Source organism: Amphiura filiformis, chromosome 3 (assembly GCF_039555335.1).
Source record: "Amphiura filiformis chromosome 3, Afil_fr2py, whole genome shotgun sequence".
Lineage (NCBI taxonomy): Eukaryota > Metazoa > Echinodermata > Ophiuroidea > Amphilepidida > Amphiuridae > Amphiura > Amphiura filiformis.
The window spans coordinates 57745471-57767034 of record NC_092630.1 but is presented as its reverse complement, the minus strand read 5'-3'; the positions used below and the strand labels follow the sequence as shown (position 1 = coordinate 57767034).

The 21564-nt window shown below is 35.3% G+C and overlaps 1 protein-coding gene across 2 annotated transcripts in view; it reads right to left on the bottom strand.

The window, feature by feature from the left end:
* Nucleotides 1–21564, bottom strand: part of LOC140148817 (RNA/RNP complex-1-interacting phosphatase-like) — a 58456-nt gene that overhangs the window by 11992 nt on the left and 24900 nt on the right. For both annotated transcript variants that reach the window (XM_072170889.1, XM_072170890.1), the window contains exon 9: nucleotides 1976–2045. In XM_072170889.1, coding sequence (XP_072026990.1) covers nucleotides 1976–2045 — 70 coding nt within the window. The remainder of the gene's footprint in view (nucleotides 1–1975; nucleotides 2046–21564) is intronic.

The following is a 21564-nucleotide window of genomic DNA, read 5'->3' as shown; positions in this document are numbered from 1 at the left end:
GGAATATTATCTCAGCTAAAACATCACCACTCACTTATCACCTTGGATTTCTTTTTCCACTTAGTAGCATTAATTCACAGCAGGTTAAGGAAGCTCACGTTATATTCTTTGTTCCTCAGTCTGTACTGCTAGAGGTACAATTGACCAATTTACCCTGCACAGTTTCATGCATATGGGAAAGGAGCAGTCTCTGAAGGATATACTGGCTTACTACTTTTTCTATAAATGCGGTCAGTGACATCAGTGCGCATTTCAATGAACGCGATTTCGAAATGCGAGGATTCATTCAAAGAGCTCGCATGCAAGCATGTGTTTAATAAAAGAAAAGGTTGATTTACACTGCTAGTGAGGGTTGGACAAAAACATTTTCCAAAATTGGGCTGCATTTGTATAGATAGTACAATAAGCCCTTTCGCAAATTCAGATCATGGTGCATCATGGGTAATATTTGCCGATAAAATTGGAGATAAACACGATGAGGCTATTGTACATTTTCAATGGGGTGAACTTTGCCGTTTGCATAAAATGTTTTGTCCTGGAATTTCGCTGACAGTTTGGTCTTCGCAGGAAATTTATATTTGTATTTCACAGGAAATCTTAACATATGTAGGAATGAATAAAAATGTTTTACAAAATATGTTTTTGAAGGAAGTGCAAAGTTCGCCGCCATTGGAAATGCACTGCAGCCTCCTCGTGTTTATCTCCAAAAAATCGGCAAATATTACCCACAATGCATCACGATTCTGAATTTGCGAAAGGGCTTATATGCATAACTGATTGGCAGGTGAGATGTATGTAGTCTGACAACCTGCTTCACACTTTATGCTCTTCAGTGGGCCAGGATAAATGTGGATTATAGTTAGTTTCTTCAAAGTATGCAAGACTTATTCAAGATACAACTGTTAGTTTGTAAATCTGACACACCTTTTCAAAGGTGGCATGATTCTGACATATAAAGTTTTGAAAGCAAAAATGGGGGCAAAGCAATTTTCAATTAGAGGTAAAAAACCCTTGCAGCCACTGTTATCTGTCAGAGGTTATGTCTCAAATAATAATGGTAAGCATGCAAGTCAAAGACTTGCCCCCTCAAGTATTAATGGCAAGGATGAAAGTAAATGAACTGTCCCCTCAAGTATTAATGGCAAGGATGAAAGTAAATGAATTGCTCCCTCAAGTATTAATGGCAAGGATGAAAGTAAATGACTTGTCCCTTAGAGCAAAACGAGTCCTTTGTCAGATTACAGTATGATTGTTGTAATCACCAGAGTAGGTACAAGTAAGGTGAAAAGAGCAAGATGTGAGAGACAAGGAGTAGAAATACTGAAGTAGTAATATGTTCAATTCAAATTTTTTTACATTTTCTTTGGCCTCAGAGAACAAACCAAAAGACAAACAAATACAGCTCTATAATGAAACTCCCTCCCTCACCATCTGTAACACAACTGGAAATGGGTACCATATTTACATTGCTGGTGACAAGAATTTCAAGTTATGAAACACAATTCATGGGCATACTCCGTATCAAAAACAAAATATATGCTGTCCATAATACATAATGGCAAGACCTTAGAATGATTGTTGCCATCCCAAGAGATAAGAATTAAGGTAGATTTTTCAGTTACGATAGGATCAGGTTCTATCACAAGCATTATAAAAAAACAGGATATAGGGTTAGGATCAGAGTTGCTTTACGGCCCACTTGACTTAGATTTTGCCCTTTGGGAATATTCTTTTGATGTCAAATCCATTTTTTCTTTTAATTGATTTTGACTGAAAATATGTGATTGAAGCAAGTTAAATAAAATCTATAGATTTTGATGATCGTAAGGTATTTTAGGGTCATTTCACCAAAAAAAATAGGGTGCATGGGTCTTTTGTCACCTTAGGGTCTGGTTAAGAGCTAGCGGTGACCACTCTAAAAATGCTCCTCACTTTCCTATAAGGTCGCTCCCCACCCAAGATCATATTTACTCACCTTGGTCTTGTGCGTAGATCTTCAATATAATTCTTCCTTTCTACTGGATATCCTCTGGCTTTTTCATAGGCTGCAATATCAAGAACATTTATACATATACGTTATAAGAAAGAAATTCAGATCTAACAAAAATGATGTGCTGGGTAAATATAGTTCCTATAAGACGTAAATTTGGGGATAACTATCTGTGAATAAATTGACACAAAGAAAGTCTTCATCTTTCATCAACCTTGCAGGTATGGAATTTGTCATTTGTTATATTATATTAGTGCTATCTACCCTTGATAGCATCATAGAGGATATGAGGTACAATGATTTCAACCCAACTATGTAACCTCATGGTGTCTCATCACCCTATCACTTTGGAAATTCATCAGTTGTATTATCATATTAGTGCTATCTACCATAGACAGCGTCATAGAGAATAAGAGATTCAATGATTTCAACCCAAAACTATGCAAACTCACGGTGCCATATCACGCTACCACTTTTGAAATTAATCAGTTATCTTGTTATATACGTCTAGCCCTTTTCTATTCACAGATTATCCATTGTATTTCTTTTGTTTAAGGTTCGCTGCCCACACCATTACCTAGAGTACATGGAGGTGCCTGGCTGCCCAGAAACCATTATCAACACAATAGCTCAAGATAACGGTCTAGGGCTGCGAAGCTAAACAAAAGGAATACCATGGACATTCTAGAAACACTATGGAAAGGATCACAACATACATGTAGAATCTGAGTTCGTTACTAGTCTCAGGTAGACTTAGAAAACAAATGCATTTACAGCTCAATTTAAATGCAAATGTTACATGGCAAGAGAAAATTATAGAGGGCTACTGCAGTCCGTATAACATTAACAATACTATTTTATAGAACACCACTGGTGCTCAATTAATAAAGATAGTTAAATTTATGCAAATTGAAATTTAATTAGCATAACGAGGTAATACTCATAAATGAAAAGTAACCGTTTCGTTGAATGTATACTCAGTACATGTATATAAACTTGCCATTAGTTTCTAGAAGGGAAACTGTCTTTATCCTTGCCCAACCCCAAAACGCTCAACGGTCCATGCTAATTAGCTACTAGGCAAGAACCCCCGGGATACTACCCGACCAGGGGAGCTTCGCAACTAACCTGCGGTCAGAGAGTTGATATTCTTGAGAGGGCATTCTATTCATGTGGTTTCTTTTCCAACGCTAAAAGATCACGAATTTTGGTGGTTTGCAAATGAAAAGTGTCCGCACTATCGATTGATTACGTAACTGTTATGAATAATGTATTAGGTTTTCAATGCAATCGCCTCGACCCATCAATACATATTATCTGTATTTATCAAAGTACTTGGAATAGCAATCTGGTGAGTTCACTGAACTACGCCCTAATACTGATGGAGTTTTAATGGCGTTTAATGGCGCTAATCCTCTCCATACACAGATGAACAAATACAATAGGAGAAGGTCAACACATATGACCTCCTATATGACATGTTATATGAGATGTACAACAACCTGAATATCATAAAGATCAGTGTTCGTTTGTGCATATGAACTGCATATTTACAATACTAAATATTAGTCGTTATATATTATGCCAAATATTGGTATTATGACAACACGGTATATGCATTGTATATAAAACAACTAATAGATCCTGCTATCATGGCGTCAGGTCATTGGTTCATCATATCCCGTATGTTTCTTAAAAATCATTCATATTTGAGACAAATTTCTGTGCCCATTTTATAGGCGTACAGGTGGATCCGTTTTTTTTGGTCATTTTCATTTCTTTTTGATGAAAGAATTAAGGTTTTCCACTGCACGGAGGCCACTATGTGATACTAATTCAATGCTATATTTATAAATTGAATACGTGTTCCCGATTGGCTCTATAGCGATTTCACAGAAAAGGTATTTCTAGTACAATGCAGCGTCGGACTCTAGCTGAGAGCGTAGTAGCCTAAGTCATGGACTCCAAGAAAGGCTCTCCATACACAAATGAACAAACACAAAGGAAGGTAGTCTCCTCCGTGACCAGCTTGATTTCGATGGAGCGAAAACAAATTGGCTGCAGAGGAGACGGGTAATTTTGCCATGCAAATGAGGTGAGTGTCATCCCCCTGCTGCGGTACTCATTACGAGGCTGGGAGTGCAAAGCCTTACTGTGACCTACCCATAATGGGGAGCACCATTGGACACACGTTACTAGGTGTTTCAAATATCTGGTTACTCACATTTTTCTAAAATATAAATTTCATGGTGTTGAAACCCTAGAACAAACGTTGACAACTCTTTGCATTATTCACTAATCATTTGAATAACAACGGTCACGGGGTGAATACACTCCAGCGGATTAAAAACCTACCAAACCACTTCAAATACAAATGTAAATTGAGATCAATAACTATTATTGCTTTGATAATGCTGGCGTCTGAGGTGTTAGTGTTTTTAATTCAAGAAAGTACAGTTTGGCATTAAACTTATTTTTAAACAATTATATATACATATTTTGATGCAAACAATTTAATTTTGCTCGCCGTATATGTAAGATAAGCGGTTCAAAACAGACCATTACCAGAAATAATGGGCGTGTTGTTCATGACTGGCTCAATGTTAGTTGGGCCAGTCATGGACAACACGCCCATTATTTCTGATAATGGTCTGTTTCTCACCCTTTATCTACTACATATTAGTGCTATCTACTGTAGATAGCATTTTAGAAAATATGAGGTACAATGATTTCAACATAAAACTACACGAACTCATGGTCCCTTATCACCCTACCACTGTTGAAATTCATCATTTATATTATTATTTTAGTGATATCTACTGTAGATAGCATCTTAGAAGATATGAGGTAGACTGATTGCAAACTCAAGGTGCTTCATCACAACACCAACATTGATTTCATTTTATAGTTGTGCAAGCACAGTCTATTGAAATAATGGTTTCTTTGCCACCCACACTATGATAACATTAACAAGCAAATCATCCGTAACATATCTATACATCATAAGCCCAACACATACCAAATGTCATTAGCAGGGGGCCAACAAAGCTCATGCAAGGAATGCAACTATAATTAAAGAAATGATAATGATGTTTGTACAATGATAATTAAAGAAACAAAATCTAGAACATCTACTCTTCTCCAGAGTCTGTATCAAAACCTAACCTTGTAAGAAGTTGTGGCAAATTTATCATATCCCATCATACCTTGTGTCACAAATTAATCTACATGTATTTTGCAAATATTGTGCAAAATTTGGAAGACATTGCATTGCTGGTTTCCAATATTCGGACTATAAACCACAAATACATAAAAATATTCATTGACTATAATAGGGGTTGCCGATGTGACATTACATGTCCATCTTGTAGTTACAGGCCTTTTCTTGGGTGCATTAAGCATTTGATTCTTCATGCACAACACAAAAACTGCGCTAACACACAATGACAGTTGTGTGATGCACTGTGCTCTGCTCGTAGTGTCCAGCAAGATGCCGAGATGAGAAATAATGTATATAGACTACACTCTCCCGACGAAATGTTTTTCCGCAGTAACAATTGTTGAATTTTTAGAAAATAATACTAATTTGAAACCTATTTATTTACTTCAATATCATCTATAATACCTTTAATCAGTTTTAATCAACTTTTCAACATCAAAACATTGCTGGAAAATAACGAAACAAACTTTCTTATGATCTCATGAAAAACCTGTACAAAATCCCCATAGGAAAAGTGGCGGCGATGTGCTTAAGGGCTGGGGTATGAACGTTTGGACAGTATTTATTTTGGGACATTAGAGCACATCAGACATATCGAATTGCATTCTGAATACGAAGAATGTCATTCTGATATCACATAATGTTGAATTTTTGAAATTTGCAATTTAATACACATTTTATGGCAAATCATTAAAATTGATATTTTTGATATTTAACAGTACTTGAAGTAAACTTTATAAATCTGATGATTTATACTTAAAGTGTATGTAGGTGGGTTGAAAAGCCGACGGTCAATTGAAAATTTTGACCTTTCATATTGAAGATAATGGATTTTTTTTCCCAAAACACCAAAAAAAATTAGGTTTTTGGTAAAAAAATCCATATCTTCAATATGAAAGGTCAAAATTTTCAATTGACCGTCGACTTTTCCTCCTTAGCTACATACACTTTAAGAATATATCATTAGATTTATATAATTTACTTCGAGGACTGTTATATATCAAAAATTACAAAAATATCAAATTTTTATAATTTGTCATAAAATTTGTATTATATTGTGATTTTCAAAAATGAAAATTATTTGATATCAGAAAGACATGCTTCAGTATTCAGAATACAATTTGATAGGTCTGAGGTGCTCTCATGTGCCACAAAAAATACTGTCGAAACGCAATAAACGCTCATTTTAGATCCCTTAATTAGCTAATTATGACGTCGGTCCTTGACGACCAACATAACAACAGAAGACAGAAGGGTATTTGAACTCTTTTTAAAACATGTGATGCATAACAAATGATCAAGGTTATGAATTGTGATACTAGAGGAATAAAGCTATCCCCCAATTACAACAAATTATTAATTGTAATGCGATTATGTTATTTGCCACGATCCAAAAAAGATAAATTCCATTCAGTTACTATCATGTAGCCTCACTACAGGGATTTCCTATCTAGCAGCGCATTATAGTTTAATTTCGACTTCCAAAATTGCTCAGTTTTAACATCAGATCAGGCTCAAAATGCCAAAAATTACCGATCACCAGCAGGGAATGATAGAAGCATATCCTAGTGAAGGAAAATCTAACCGTGAAATTGCAAGATTATTGAATATTGACGAGGGATCTGTTTGATATAATTTGAGAAAAAAGGAGATTCATGGCTCAATGGACAATCGCCCGAAATCTGGACGGCCGAAAAAACAAACCCAAGATAATAATAACAACCGAACCCAAATAGCGTTTGCATCAAACATTGTTGATGATGACCAGCAGTGCAGTCAGGATAACTACAAGTCGATCATGACAACTTTTTGATAGCAACAGGGTATTGACGTCTTAAAATGAGCCTCATTAAACAGCGCCGCCACTTTTCTCAATGGAATTTTATTGTGTAATTTACCGCAAAATAAGAATATTTTTTCTTTCTTTATTTTTGTAATAAATGAGGGTTCCAAGTTCCTGCAATTATGACTATTATAAGGGTTTATATTTTAGTGACAGTTAGGTTTGACACATTTTCCATTTGTAGTATCATTACAATTTAACATTTTCTGCGGTTATAGAGGGTGCGGAAAAACATTTCATCGGGAGAGTACTTAGTCACATTTATAGTGTTGACTAAATTGAAAATTCCAACTAAACGTTCTCAAAAATTAAGTTATTTTTTGTTTTATAACACAGTTCAAGTACTCTCTGTATAAGTACCATGTGCTGTGGGCATCATCTCCACCCGGGCATCTCCATTTCTCTCATTCTTGGCTAACTGCCAATGTTTCAAAACAGTTTCTTGTTCTTTTATTTTTCTTCAAACCAGTTTAAAACAATGCACAACCTTGTTATATAGTCAAATCCGATGCTATGAAATAAAAGCAAAAGGATATTAAAAAGAAAGAGGGCAAGGTATACCAACTTGATGTGGGGAAACAAAATACAGACTAGACGGTATGCAGAGGGGGACAAAAAACAACAAAAGTAGGCATAGAAGTAGGTAAAGTTTGATAGCCAAAAATGACCAATTCCAAGGCCCACAGAAGTGTTAAACCTGCAAAAACAACACAGATCAACAGGAATACAAAAGTGCACTGGAACAAGTGATGAAAATCACTATGCACATAAGCAGACATAGAGAACCAAACAACCAATGTAGGTACAGGCAAAGTTCGATGGCCAAAAATTGCCAATTAGCCCACAGAAGTGTCAGGAAAACAGTACAAAAGTGTACAATGATGAAAATCACTGTGCACATAAGCAGAAAAAAACAAAAAAAAAAAACGACGTTTCGAGCAGATAAACTGCTCTTCTTCAGGGACAGACAACAAAATATAAAATCAAACAGCGAAAACTACATGCTGTAGTTAAAAAACAAATTCAAGTCAAAATCTGAAGGCAAGTTCAAATAGAACTCGGTAGCAAACACGACAACAAGCTCAGAGCAAAATAAGCTGTGTCTATACTCTATGAAAGCATGGAAGAAAGAGATAAGAAGGAACCACAACGAACGCATTCACTTTGTCCACTCCCTTTACCGACATTTAGTTGACATTGTTATTCATGAGGATTTACTTTGATCAATACCCCGCATTAAATAGGTGATTGGTATTGTATTCCATGTATTTGCATGTCTTCTGGAGCGTGTGTGAAGGATGATTTGAACTACTGTCTGTTCAATTAGCTTAGATTCTTGTATTTTTAAGATATTTGAAAAAATAAAAAAATTTGGTCAAAGTCATCAAAGAAAAGTGTTAGCACAGCCAGGCGGATTCAGGGGGGCCCGGGGCCGGCCCCTCCTCCCAAAAAAAAAAAAAAAAGAGGAAAGGAGAGAAGAGAAGAGAAAGAGGAGAAAAGGAGAAAAAAAGAAGAAAAAAGGGAGAAAAGGAGAAGGGAAAAGGTTAAATTGCACGTATAGTAGGCCCATGCCTAAATCGCAGTCGGGTCAGTCTAATAGGTATGTGATTATTTTGCTTGAAGGCGGGTCCTCTGCCTAAAAGCATGTGAAAATTACGGCAGCCCACCGATATGTAGGGCCCGTCACATTTTGTCACCAAAGTCAGTAGGCCTATTAAGACGGACTCGAGCCGACTTCAATTCAACACCATACATGCTTTAATTGCGAATCTCAAGTCTTAGGCCTATAAAGTGTCCGTGTTATATTTAAAATTTTACAAATCGAGTTCGGGCCCTTTTTGTTTTAAAAAGCAATGATAGTGTAAAATGGTCCACCAAATGGCTTCAATTAGGACTTCATTTTGCAAAAGTTTCTCACTTCTGAGGGGGCATATCCCCCTCAGACACCCCCTAATGCGCAACTTTATGTTTAAATCTAAAGCAATATCGGGTAATTTAAGCTAATTTATTTATAAAGGTTAAAACTTGCCCACTGAATGGCTTCAATTGGGCCTTCATTTCGCACATACATTTTCGGCCTTTTAAAACATAAAATTTGACACAATAAATAGTGCAAAATTGTCCACCAAATGGCTTCAATTAGGCCTTCATTTTACAAAATTTTCTCACTTATGAGGGGAACATCCCCTCAGACACCCTCCTGCGTCATAACTTTATTGGTACATAATTATATAGCAATAATTCACACAATAAAAGTCAAAACTTGTCCACAAATGGCTTCAATTGGGCTGTTTTTCTCAAATTTTGGCTTTTTCAAACTAAAATTTTACACAATAATAGTGACAAAATGGTCCACCAAATGGCTTCAAATGGGTCTACATTTTCCAAAAGTTTCTAACTTCTGAGGGGGCACATCCCCCCTCAGACACCCCCGGCGCGCAAGCGTGACGACATGGCCGCTTCCCGGCCATTAGGCCCTACTTGCATTTTTTTTCAAAAATTGGGCCCCCCCCCTCTGACTGCTCTGGATCCGCCACTGCTAGACCCAATGTGATTTTAACTTTTCAAATTCCAAAGTTCAATTTAAAACCCCATTTCTTTTCAATTTTGCCTCATTTTAGGCAGTTACTTGGGTCCACCAAAAGGGTTCGCGACCTTTTCACAAATCGAGTGGAACGGTCCATTTTCAACTTAGGGCATAGACCCTGTCCAAATCAGCAAAACAAACTGTCCACCAATCTGTCCTGCCATTTCAATACCGTTCCGGTTTATTTGACAGGGTCTATAGGTGATGATTGTCCACCTGTTTTTGTTGCACGAAATTATATGCGCGATTACGTTTTAGGCATATGCATAACATTATGCTGAGCATTATCTTTTTCCTAAACAATGACATTAAAATTATAGATTTCGTTCTTATTTCATCTGGTTAACAATGTAAATGTAAAGGAATGTAAACACAGCCAAAAAAGAAAGTCTCCAGTAGTGCCATCCCCATTTAATCAGATTCGGATGAGTTTATGGCAAAATAATTTATATAATAATTTTCTATACACCTTCCTGCTAAGATTTATACAAATTTGATATCAGAAGTTTAATCATCATGAGAAAAGGAGCCGTTGTTTGGAAATTCGTGCAATTTTAAAAATGACAAATTATTTAATTGACCACGCAAAAATCAATGCATGGTATCAGCTTATTATGTGGCCTGAAGCATGCCCGTACAGGAATCATTGTACACTTGCCTGCGCACAATTGAAAAAAGCGGGTATTTGATTTGCATTTTGACATGCATGGGCAAACCTTTAACCTGCCGGCCTATTCAGGCGACGTAATTCTTGGCACTCACGCTAGCTCTGCCACGGCCCTGCACTTCTTAGATCGCCTTGATAAGAGTTCGAAGCCCTGTCGTTAACAGAGGGCAGTAAACTCGAGGTAAAGAATATCCCAAATCGCGCTAATGAGCTGGGCAGTAACCGTAGAAAAAGCTCGTTTCTAGGGAAAATTGACAAGTAACTTGCACAAATTTCTAGATACAGTTACTATAAGGTCGTGCGATGTATTCAAACCATGTGTTAACCATTTCTTTTTTTAGGGAGCAATAATTATTTATCATGAATATTATTGTCATGTTGATGACATCATAGTTACTCGCATTTTGTTCATTTTTAAATTTTGAAACATTCAACGCTCAAACGTCACACAAAATCAATCACATATATTTTTCTTTATTTCACCAGAGTGTCCTTGCCAAGATTCTAGCATCAGACCATGCGCTTTCTCAAGATACAGCCTTCATAAGTGTTAGGTCACTTCTGTACAATTCTTATAATTTGTTTCATGCATACAAATAGCGATGCACGTTTTTGTTGTGTTTTGATAGGTTTTCATGTCCGATTTTAACGATAAAACATTATTCCTATAGAAAAACAATATGGCAAAACATACAACAGTTTGTAACATTCTCCATGAACTTAACCATCTATGTTTGGATTGTGATGTAATTAACGTGTGTAATGAGATTTTCTCTTTCTGAATCTGACTTGTAAAATATTATTTTTCATCACAATTTCTCATCAAATTCATACATTTCTGGGTCAAAAGTCAGGTAAAACACTTTGTGGTTTTGAAATTTGGTTTAGAAATAACGCTAATAAAATCATTTGGGTTGATCAAGCAGTTGCTTTTTATGATTTTCAAGGCAATATGCATAAATGATGAATTTGCATGTACATAATTTTTCACTTCAGTAAGCTCGTCTTTTGACCAACGTTCATTATTGATCACGGGTTATATTGTATGCGATTGACATCAAAGAACCACATGTGTATGAGCTTATGCATTGAATTGAATTACACAATGGTTATTCAGGTTATTGATCGCTAGATGGAAGCGAACATGATACATATTACGTGGTATTCCATGCCTGTGCGGGGATTTGAACCCTAGCGACCGGAACTATGAACACTTTGAAGTGTTAGCACCTTGCAGGGCCGTGCTGCTACGTGATACAATTCCCTATGTCATTTTTAAAATTGCATGAATTTCCAAACAAATATTTCTATGCTCACGATGATTAAACTTTTGATATTAAATTTGGTATCAATCTTCGAAGGAGAGTGTATAGAAAATTATTATATAAATCATTTTGCCATAAACTCATCAGAATCTGATTAAATGGGGATGGAACTACTGGAGACTTTCTTTTTTGGCTGTGTTTATTCATATAAGCTTGGCCTATTCTAGAAAACCCTAGTTCTATTCACATTTTTATAATAACGTAATGTTTCAACAGTGGGGTTTCAACACAAATTAGGCCTACTGGCTCAGATACAGCGCATCTAATTATTATGACATTCGTCCCCATTGCACTAAATGGATTGATTCAAAAAAGTTTATGGTACCCGACGTTCTACAGCTTTTTATAAAAATATCGCGGGAAAAGACCAAAATTGAAAAGAAATGGGGTTTCAAATTGAACTTTGGAATTTGAAAAGTATAAATCACGCTGGGTCTAAGGCTGTACTTACACTTTTCTTTGATGACTTTGACCACAGTGTTTTATTTTTTCAAATATCTTAAAATTACAAGAATCTAAGCTAATTGAACAGACAGTAATGACCTTCCGTGCAAGCACCCTATAGGATTTTCTCTGGTAACGTGATCATCGGTCATTGATGGCCTACATCTTTTTCTTCCATTTTGCCCAATTTTTCCGAACTTTGATGACTTTTTTCTCAGAGTTGGCAGTCTTTGGCACTGAAACGAGTTAGCTAGTTACGATTATACACATATAAACTATTATATTAAACAGGTTTTATGTACCGGACTCAACCGGAACATTGTGCATTATTTAAGAACATTTTACATCTATTTTTCATCGAAAAAGTCACCAAAATCTTACCTTATTTGCTAAAGATGAAATTCAGCAAAAAAACGGCCGATTTTGATTACCTTTTCGATGTTTTATAGGACATTTTCTACACAACACGATCAAGAAAACAGTTTGACTGCAGATCCCAAAACAAAGCTACTATACATGTTCAGAGCATCAGTGAAATTCCATAATCTTACTTCTGGGTAGCATTTGTTTGTTCGTGGATGGGTTTGTTATACATTTTTCCAGTAATGATTTCGCCAAGCATCGATCGCGGTAGATGGATCATACATGAAGGGAAGTACCATTGATAGCTTTTCTTTTCATGCGTCAATAGATAAGCGGATTAAAACTTGGCCGATCGAAGTCGTTGTGGTTCCTTCTCATCTCTTTCTTCCATGATGAAAGCAAGTTTACTTACAAAAGGATATTCAAAGAGATGAAAGTAAGACAACGTAAATTAAATACTTTTCCTTTTCATTCCTATTGTAGTTCCTGACAGGGAGTGAATTCCAAATGCAGTTTGAAACTTATCAATTTATATATAAGAGACAACATAGTTATGTTTTACTCGATTTACAAATGGTTTATTACTTATATACACATAATTATGAAATCATCATATCAAAAGCAAGGGGTTAATCACTAACTTGATTGCATAGTTGCTTTTAATGCTGTACAGACTAATTTTAATTTGTGGCACAGCCTGAGAAACTAGTTCAGGACCACCAGCCTTTGTGTGCTGCGTAAGATAAATATGTCTGGTTTCCGCCTTGCGGGTAACCTTATTCACACTTTATGAATAGACTCACACTTGACTCTTAGGTTTGCACTAGATATGTGACCCGATCAGGTATAATGAGAACAATGCAGACAAAATGTCAATTCTAAGAGTCTTGTGAGATTATAAAGAGCATTTCACATTTTATTTGCATCTCAAAATGAACCAAATGTCAATTTAATGTGTTGTTCTGCAGTGGGAAGGGAAGAGTGAGGAAGATGATTTCAATGTTAAATCTACCCAAATACTTAAAGAACCTAACAAGTTTGGTTTCAATGTCTTCAGTTGCTCATTCAGATCAAATAATAACATTGGGCCCTAAACATAATCTAAATTTCACATTTTATGTAGTGTAAGAACTAAGAACACCAAGTGGAAAATTCTAATTGCACAAATTTCTTCAAACCGACAATGTATGTTTTTTAAATACCCATATCCTGACACGCTTCTGAAGTCACATCCAAGAAATTGCACTCACAAAGTCAGACAGACAGAATCGGAAATCATGCGTACAAGTTTTTGATTTATGCAAACGAAAAAACCTAATGGAATTTTGAGACCCCCAATGGCTACCCTTCCACCAAATCACATCAGTAGATATGCCTTACTAGTTCCGAGAAATTGCACTCGAAACCCGAGGCAGACAGAATGACAATGGAATGATGGACAACCAGGAAGAATATCCCTCCGGTGGAAGCATACAAATCAAATTTAAATGTTGTAACATGTGCAGGCCTGAAAAAGGTAAGGCATATTCATTTCCCGTGAACTGGGCTGGACAAAGTAGTGAATCCAGGCCTGATGTCCATCAAAAAAACTTTGGGTATATGAAGGAAGATTTTACTTTCCCAAATAAGGTAATAAATAAGAAATTAGGAATTCAGGGTTGTTTAATTTAAATCACACTGATTAAATCGCGATTTAAATCACTTGATTTTTTTTAATCACTGATTTAAATCAACTTTTTCCATTCTTTACCAATTTTGATAAATGTACAATGTAAGTCAATTTCTTGCTTAAATTGACTGTTTTACTTCATTCTTAATGCTTCTACAACTTTGGGATACAATTAAAATATGATGTCACTTATCTATTGCTAAAAATGTATCTTCAAAGTGCAGAATTCAACAGGTTTGTTCCCCATGATTTTACTAAATTTTTTTCTTTGAAATTTTCACATGTAAAAACATGTTTTAATTTTTTGTAAATGCCTGGTAGGATTGTGCATATGACTAGCATTCCACTGGTACTCTTTTGACTTTATCATGAGGTATAACAGTTCTTGGAATTAAAAAAAAATCCAAAACATCAATATAAATCAAAAAATCTATTTTTTTTTTTTTTTAAAAAAAAATCAACAACCCTGATTGTGATCCAACATTTTCTTTGTTAGAAATGTGCTAATTTTCACCTGTAGAACATGAACATTTGTGCTGCCCATGAAGTATAGTTAATGTACAAACATAGACAGCAAACTTTTCCACAATTCTAATGTACATTGTACTGATCATTATCAGCATTCAGCAAAATTCTCTGCAAATGACAAATTTCCTTGGAAGGAGTGTCCTGATTCTCCTGTTGATATGACATACAAGTTTCTGAACTGTTGCATTAAAGAACCAATGTAAATAAATAAATAAATAAATAAATAAATAAATAAATAAATAAATAAATAAATAAATATAAATAAATAAATACTTGAACTTCCAATGTAAATAAATAAAAAACAAATAAATAAATAAATACACCAATGTGAACAACTACAATATAATTAGAACTATATAGGCCTATATCATGACTCTCATTCAGGCTAATTATCTGCATGCATGTTGCTGTTGTTACTATATTCACTAATACAGGCAGACATCAATTTGGGTTGATGAATGTGGTGTTAAGTGGTCCATAAGACTTTTAACCAAATACGCCATGGAATTACATTGCTTCCATTAAGTATAAGGTGCAAAGATAATGTATCATCTTGGGTTTATATGCCATACATTAATTAGTTTGGTGTGTGTGTTCATAAAGACATTTACTATATAACACTAATCTGTGTGGCAGCCCACAAACACCTCTAGCAAATCCATCCAAAATCGCCTCATACAATTTAGCCTTAAGACAAAAATGCTAACAGCCAGGCCAGTTTTCCCCAAAGCTGTATTGCTGAAAATCCACACATTAAGTATAGATATTTTATAGCAAATATAACAGCTCTGTAACACACTTTTGCACAGTATTTTTGTAGGACTTGAAGGCACAACAGACACATCAAGTTGCATTTTGAAATTATTTGATATCAGAAGGACATTCCTCATATTCAAAATGCAATTTGGTGTCTGATGTGCTCTAAGATCCCACAAAAAAAAAACTGTGCATAAGTGAGTGACTGAGCCTTAAGGAGCATAGTTTAGGATTTTATGACAGAATTCAAGTTCTGAAAAAAAGTTTGTTAAATTAATTAGCAACACTCAGAAAAGGTTCTTAAAATGACAAATTATTTTAAACCTGCAGAACATTTTTCTAAAGAGTTCCTGAAAAATGTTAAGTGTGCAGTTTTGTTTTTATTACCAAAAACTAATTTGTCAATAAATAACCATGCATGTAAGTAATGTAAGTTTCCCAGGCCACACACAAGTATATATACACTTTCCATGATGCTGAGTGGACTACATTACCATTGTACATGTACATACGTATTATCTTTCACCTTCACAGGTTTGAATAAGAATTCCAGGTTAGATTTAACTTAAGGGCATAATATACATGTAGGTCTGTCTGAGCCTCAACCACAAGGGTAAGTGTTATCAGCACTAACACTGCTTGAAATTGGGTAAAATCGCCTCACCAAAACTTGTATTGAGTACAATCACCTCTACAACAATGTCTTATCTAGGTCATTGGAACACTTATCAACATTCATGATTTTACATGTTATCAAGTGTCAGTTGTACTGACTAGAGTGCAAATGTCACATACAATACCCGCCACTCAACTGTCCAGTAGTTAAAATTCCTATTACTGAGACACCCAACTAACTCAATACTTGAAATAACTTGACACATATTCAAAGGAGAGTTAATCAGGAATTTGAAGGGTTACAGACAAAGCCACCTTCAACATGAATAATGTAAAATGTGTGGGTGGATATATTCATTTGCTTGTATGCAGTCAGCTTTTCGAACCCACCATACCAGTAACCTAGATTATTAAGTTCTGTGTACTCTTCATTCATTGTGACTTTACAATGTGTTCCGCTTACGAATCCCTAAATCAGTTATGATGTGTATCAATAAAACAATCACTTATAGAAGTTACGTACATCAAAACAATGGATTTTGAGATTTAAAGTTTAGTGAAATACATTCCTGAGTCTACTTGATCGACAAGGGCAGGGACAATGCTTCATTAATTGTGACCCAACAAATGAGCGTAAAGTCGCAAGGACATTAAAAGTGATTTGATCCATTAAACCTGACTAAAATCAATAGAAAACAATGGAATTTCTCACGAAATTATTGATTTTTTAAGTAGAAATCAAGGAGCAGGTATGACATATGTGAACCATTTTAAAGCTGTGAAAAGAGGATTTTAAATCTAGAATATATCAGAAAGTGAAATGTGCGACTTTATGCTTATTTTGTGGAAGCAGGAAGCAATGATCCTTTCAGAGCAAATAAGAGTAGTGGTCACCACCCTAACCATAATCCTAACACTAAAAATCCTTATCCTAAAACCTTACCCTAAATTCTAACCATACATACACCTAATCCCTTGGGTGATATAGGAGTTATATCTGAAAGTGATACTAATCCTTCCATTATTCTATTGGAAACAACTCCTTGATTTTGATTATGAACTTGAGCAATTGGGTGACACAGAGGCGTTTTTAGGAAGTGGCAATTGATGAATATCAATATATTCCAGACATTAATGAATGTTGTTTCCTTTCATGCATTTTTGACTCTGTCAAACCTAACAGTAGTATGTGGCAATTTATTCACAACCCCACATACCCATTAATTATAGTGTCAATAGGGTGCAGATTAACAGTCAGATCTGGTTTTGGAATTTGTGACACCTTACAATATATAGTTCTTGCTGTTGTGTTGTGTCATAGCTAGGTTTATAGCTGAACCTACAGAGAAAGGAACATTATGGACACGGTTTGACCATTCTAATAATAGAGCTCAATTTCTGGTAGAATCATAGTTACTTCAATGCTTTCAAATAATAATTGTCACAAGAAACTTCTTTTTTTTTTAAATGATTTTTTTTATAACAAAGTTCAAGTACTTTTTGCAAAATCAAGTACTGTGTGCTGTAAGAATCATCTCCATTTGCTGTGAGCATCATCCCCATGTCTACCATTCTTGGCTAAGTGCCTATGTTTCTTTGAACCAGAACAATGCCCAAAACTGTTATATAGTCAAATTTGATGCTACAAAATAATTTATAAGCAAATAATGAAAATCAAAGAGTGATAAAAGTATGACAAAGTAATTCAATACTCTTCCCTTTTCATTCTTATTGTGAAGACAACAGAGTTATGTCTTACTGCTGTTACAAACAAACGGGTTATTACTTCACATAATTAGAAATATCATCAAATCAAAAGCAAGAGGTTAATCACTAACTTGATTGCATAGTTGCTTTTAATGCTGTACAGACTAATTTTAATTTGTGGCACAGCCTGAGAAACTAGTTCAGGACCACCAGCCTTTGTGTGCTGCGTAAGATAAATATGTCTGGTTTCCGCCTTGCGGGTATCCTTATTCACACTTTATGAATAGACTCACACTTGACTCTCAGGTTTGCACTAGATATGTGACCCGATCAGGTAAAATGAGAACAATGCAGACAAAATGTCAATTCTAAGAGTTTTGTGAGATTATAAAGAGCATTTCACATTTTATTTGCATCTCAAAATGAATTGGGACAACATCAATGCAATCATTCATGGTAAATTATTTAGTGTCAAATCATCAACTCACTTTAATTGTCTTGCTATCTTCAAGCATATTTCTATTAGATACAAGATTATAGAATTTGATTTAAATTGCATTTACAACATTGAAGTCAATTCAGTTATAAAACTCTAGATAAAATTGCCCTATATTTAAGGTGGTACTACACCCCTTGATAAATGTGTGACTATTTTTGCATTTTTCTCAAAAAATAATATTATGCTGGTAACAAAAGTTATGTATATTATACGGGCAAGGAATCCTGTCACTACACTGGAATTTCTGTGACTCAAGACAAGCGATGCACGTTATTTATGATAAGAAAAGAGGTACCGCTAGAATGTACCTCATTTCTTAACATATATAATGAACCACTTGTCTTGAATCACTGAAATTTCAGGTATAGTACCACCTTAAGCAAAATGATCAATTTGGGAGAGACTTCACCCTAACCCTCTGTTAAAGATGAATTTAAATGCTGTATACATACGTACATGTGGAGGCCTGAAAAGGAAAGGTATGTTCATTTCTCATGATCAAGACTGGAAACTGACTCCAGGCCTGGAAACTTTAGGCATATGGCAGAATAGTTTGGTTTCCCAAACAAAGTAATATACAATATATTGTGGCAAATATGCAGTGGCATAGCCAGGGGCAAGGGGGGAGGCTGCCCCAGTGAAAAACTCTACCCAGTGAAAAACTCTATGGATGGAAAAACTACAATTAGAACTAGATCATGACTCTGACTCTGAACTAACTGCAAGCTAATGATCTGCATGTCACTGTTGCTGTTTGCACATATTTGATATTATACTTATACAGGCAGACAGACCATTAAGTGTGTAAGTGATTACATTTCATTTCATGTGGCCTACATCAATTTAGGTTGATGAATATGGTGTTATGTGATCCATAATAATTTCAACTGAATAAAACATTACTTCCAATAAGTAATGAGGAACACACATAATGTATTATCTTGGGCTTTTGCCATACATTTATTAATTCGGTGTGTGCGCATTCATAAACACACTCAAGTTTAGCCATACCACAGAAATGCTAAAACTAGTCCAAGGTCAACTTTTTCACCTGAAGCTGTAATGTTGAAAATCTGTATGTAAAGTATAGATATTTAATTTAGAATTTTATGACAGAATTCAAGATCTGAAAAAAGTCTGTATTGCTTAATCGAAAACACTCAAAAAAGGTTTTTTAAAGTGACAAATGACTTTAAACCCGAATAACATTTTGCTAGAGAGTTTCTGGCAAAACATTTAACATTTTGGACTCAAAGTATGCAGATTGTTTCTCAACAAAAACTAGTTTGTCAATAAATGACCATGTAAGTAAAGTAAGTTTTCCAGGCCCCACCCAAGTATATCCATGATGCCAAGTGGACTACATTTACCTTATATATATAGAACTGTCTTTCACCTTCAGGGGTTTGAATAAACTCCAGGTTAGATTTAACTTTAGGGCATGATGTGGGGCTGTCTGAGCCTCAACCACAAGGAGAATTAACACTGCTTGAAATTGAGTAAAATCACCCCAGACAATGTCTTATCTAGGTAATTGGGACACTCGTTTATCAACATTCATGATTTCACATGTTATCAAGTGTCAGTTGTACAGACTACAGTGCAAATGTCACATACGATACCCGCCACTCAACTGTCCAGTAGTTAAAATTCCTATTACTGAGACACCCAACTAACTCAATACTTGAAATAACTTGACACATATTCAAAGGAGAGTTAATCAGGAATTTGAAGGGTTACAGACAAAGCCGCCTTCAACATGAATAATGTAAGATGTGTGGGTGGTTATATTCATTTGCGTGCATGCAGTTACCTTTCTGAACCCCATTGTAATGCTTGTATAGTGCAAGTAACCTAGATCCTCAAGTTCTGAGTGCTCTTTACTCATCACTCATCTTTAATTATCTACAATGATTTTTTTTCTTTAATCATCTACAATATGCTACTGTTCCAAATCCCTTATGAATATTTACGATGTGCATCAATCATAAATCCCCTTTGATGATATAAAAGTTACGTACATCGAAACTTATGATAGCTTTCGAGATTCCTGTCTGCATATGGTTGACAAGGGCAGGGACAATACTTCACATAAGATCCATCAGAGCAACTAATAGAGTTATAATAGTCACTACCCTAACCATAATCCTAACCCTAAAATCCTTACCCTTATCCCAAAACCCTATCCTAATTCTAACCATAAAATCTACTCCTAATCTCTTGGGGTGATAACAGTTATAAGTTGTACTAATCCTGCTTCCATTATTCTACAGGAAACACCTCCTCGGTTTTGATCATGAACTTGAGCAATTGGGTGACACCTAGAGGTGTTTTTGGTAAGTGACAATTGCTGAATATCAATATATGCAAGACACCTAATGAATGTCTTTTCCGCTCATGCATTTTTGGTTGTGTTAAACCTGACAGCACATTATGTGGCAATTATTCACAACCCCCAGACATCCATTAAATATATACTGTCATTAGGGTGCAAATTAACAATTGGATCCGGTTTGTCTGATGAAGCTATAGGTGGCATTCGTGATACCATAAAATATAGATATCGCTATCTTGTTGTGTTCTAGTGAGATTTTATAGCTTACCTAGAGGGCGGAACATTATGGACATGCTTTTTTTTTAAATTTTGCCAATTGCAGTTTCATACTCTATCAATTTCTGATACAACCAACATTAAATATTTCAGTATATATTTCAAACTTTCAAAAGGATAATTGAATCACTTCAAATATCTGTCTCTTTACTAGTAAGGATCTCTGCGCTATATCAGAGTTGACAAGTAGAGTGCCAAGTAGTTAACAAGGCAATAGCAATTGCTAAATAGATTATCAGATGAAATAGCATCCAATTAAGAGTATAATCTGTATCACAATAACATCATGCTAGTAAATTTACTTTCAGACGGGACATACAAGGGCTAACGCTCCATGTTTACCATAAGTTTGCCATGACAGGACTTCCATAAATGATTAGAAAGGGGCATGGAAAGGGTGGGTGGAAAACAAAATGTCTGGACACAAAAATCAGTCGATTAACATAAAATATAAACAAATAAATCCAAGATATACATCCAAGACGGTTTAAATCAGCCAAAGGTAAACTGCTCGACCATAATGGGACCTAAATAATTAATTTGCACTTGGGTTGATACAGCTACATTACTTTACAGATCTGTTTCGTAAGGCCATACATGTATATATAGGGCCTCACTCATCAGAAGCACATAAAACAAAGTGTTTTATATTCTAGACTTGTCTTCTTTTACATACGATTTAACATGAGTTGGAGCTTTCAGGACATTTTTGGTTATTTTGGTCCAGTTTTGGTTTATAT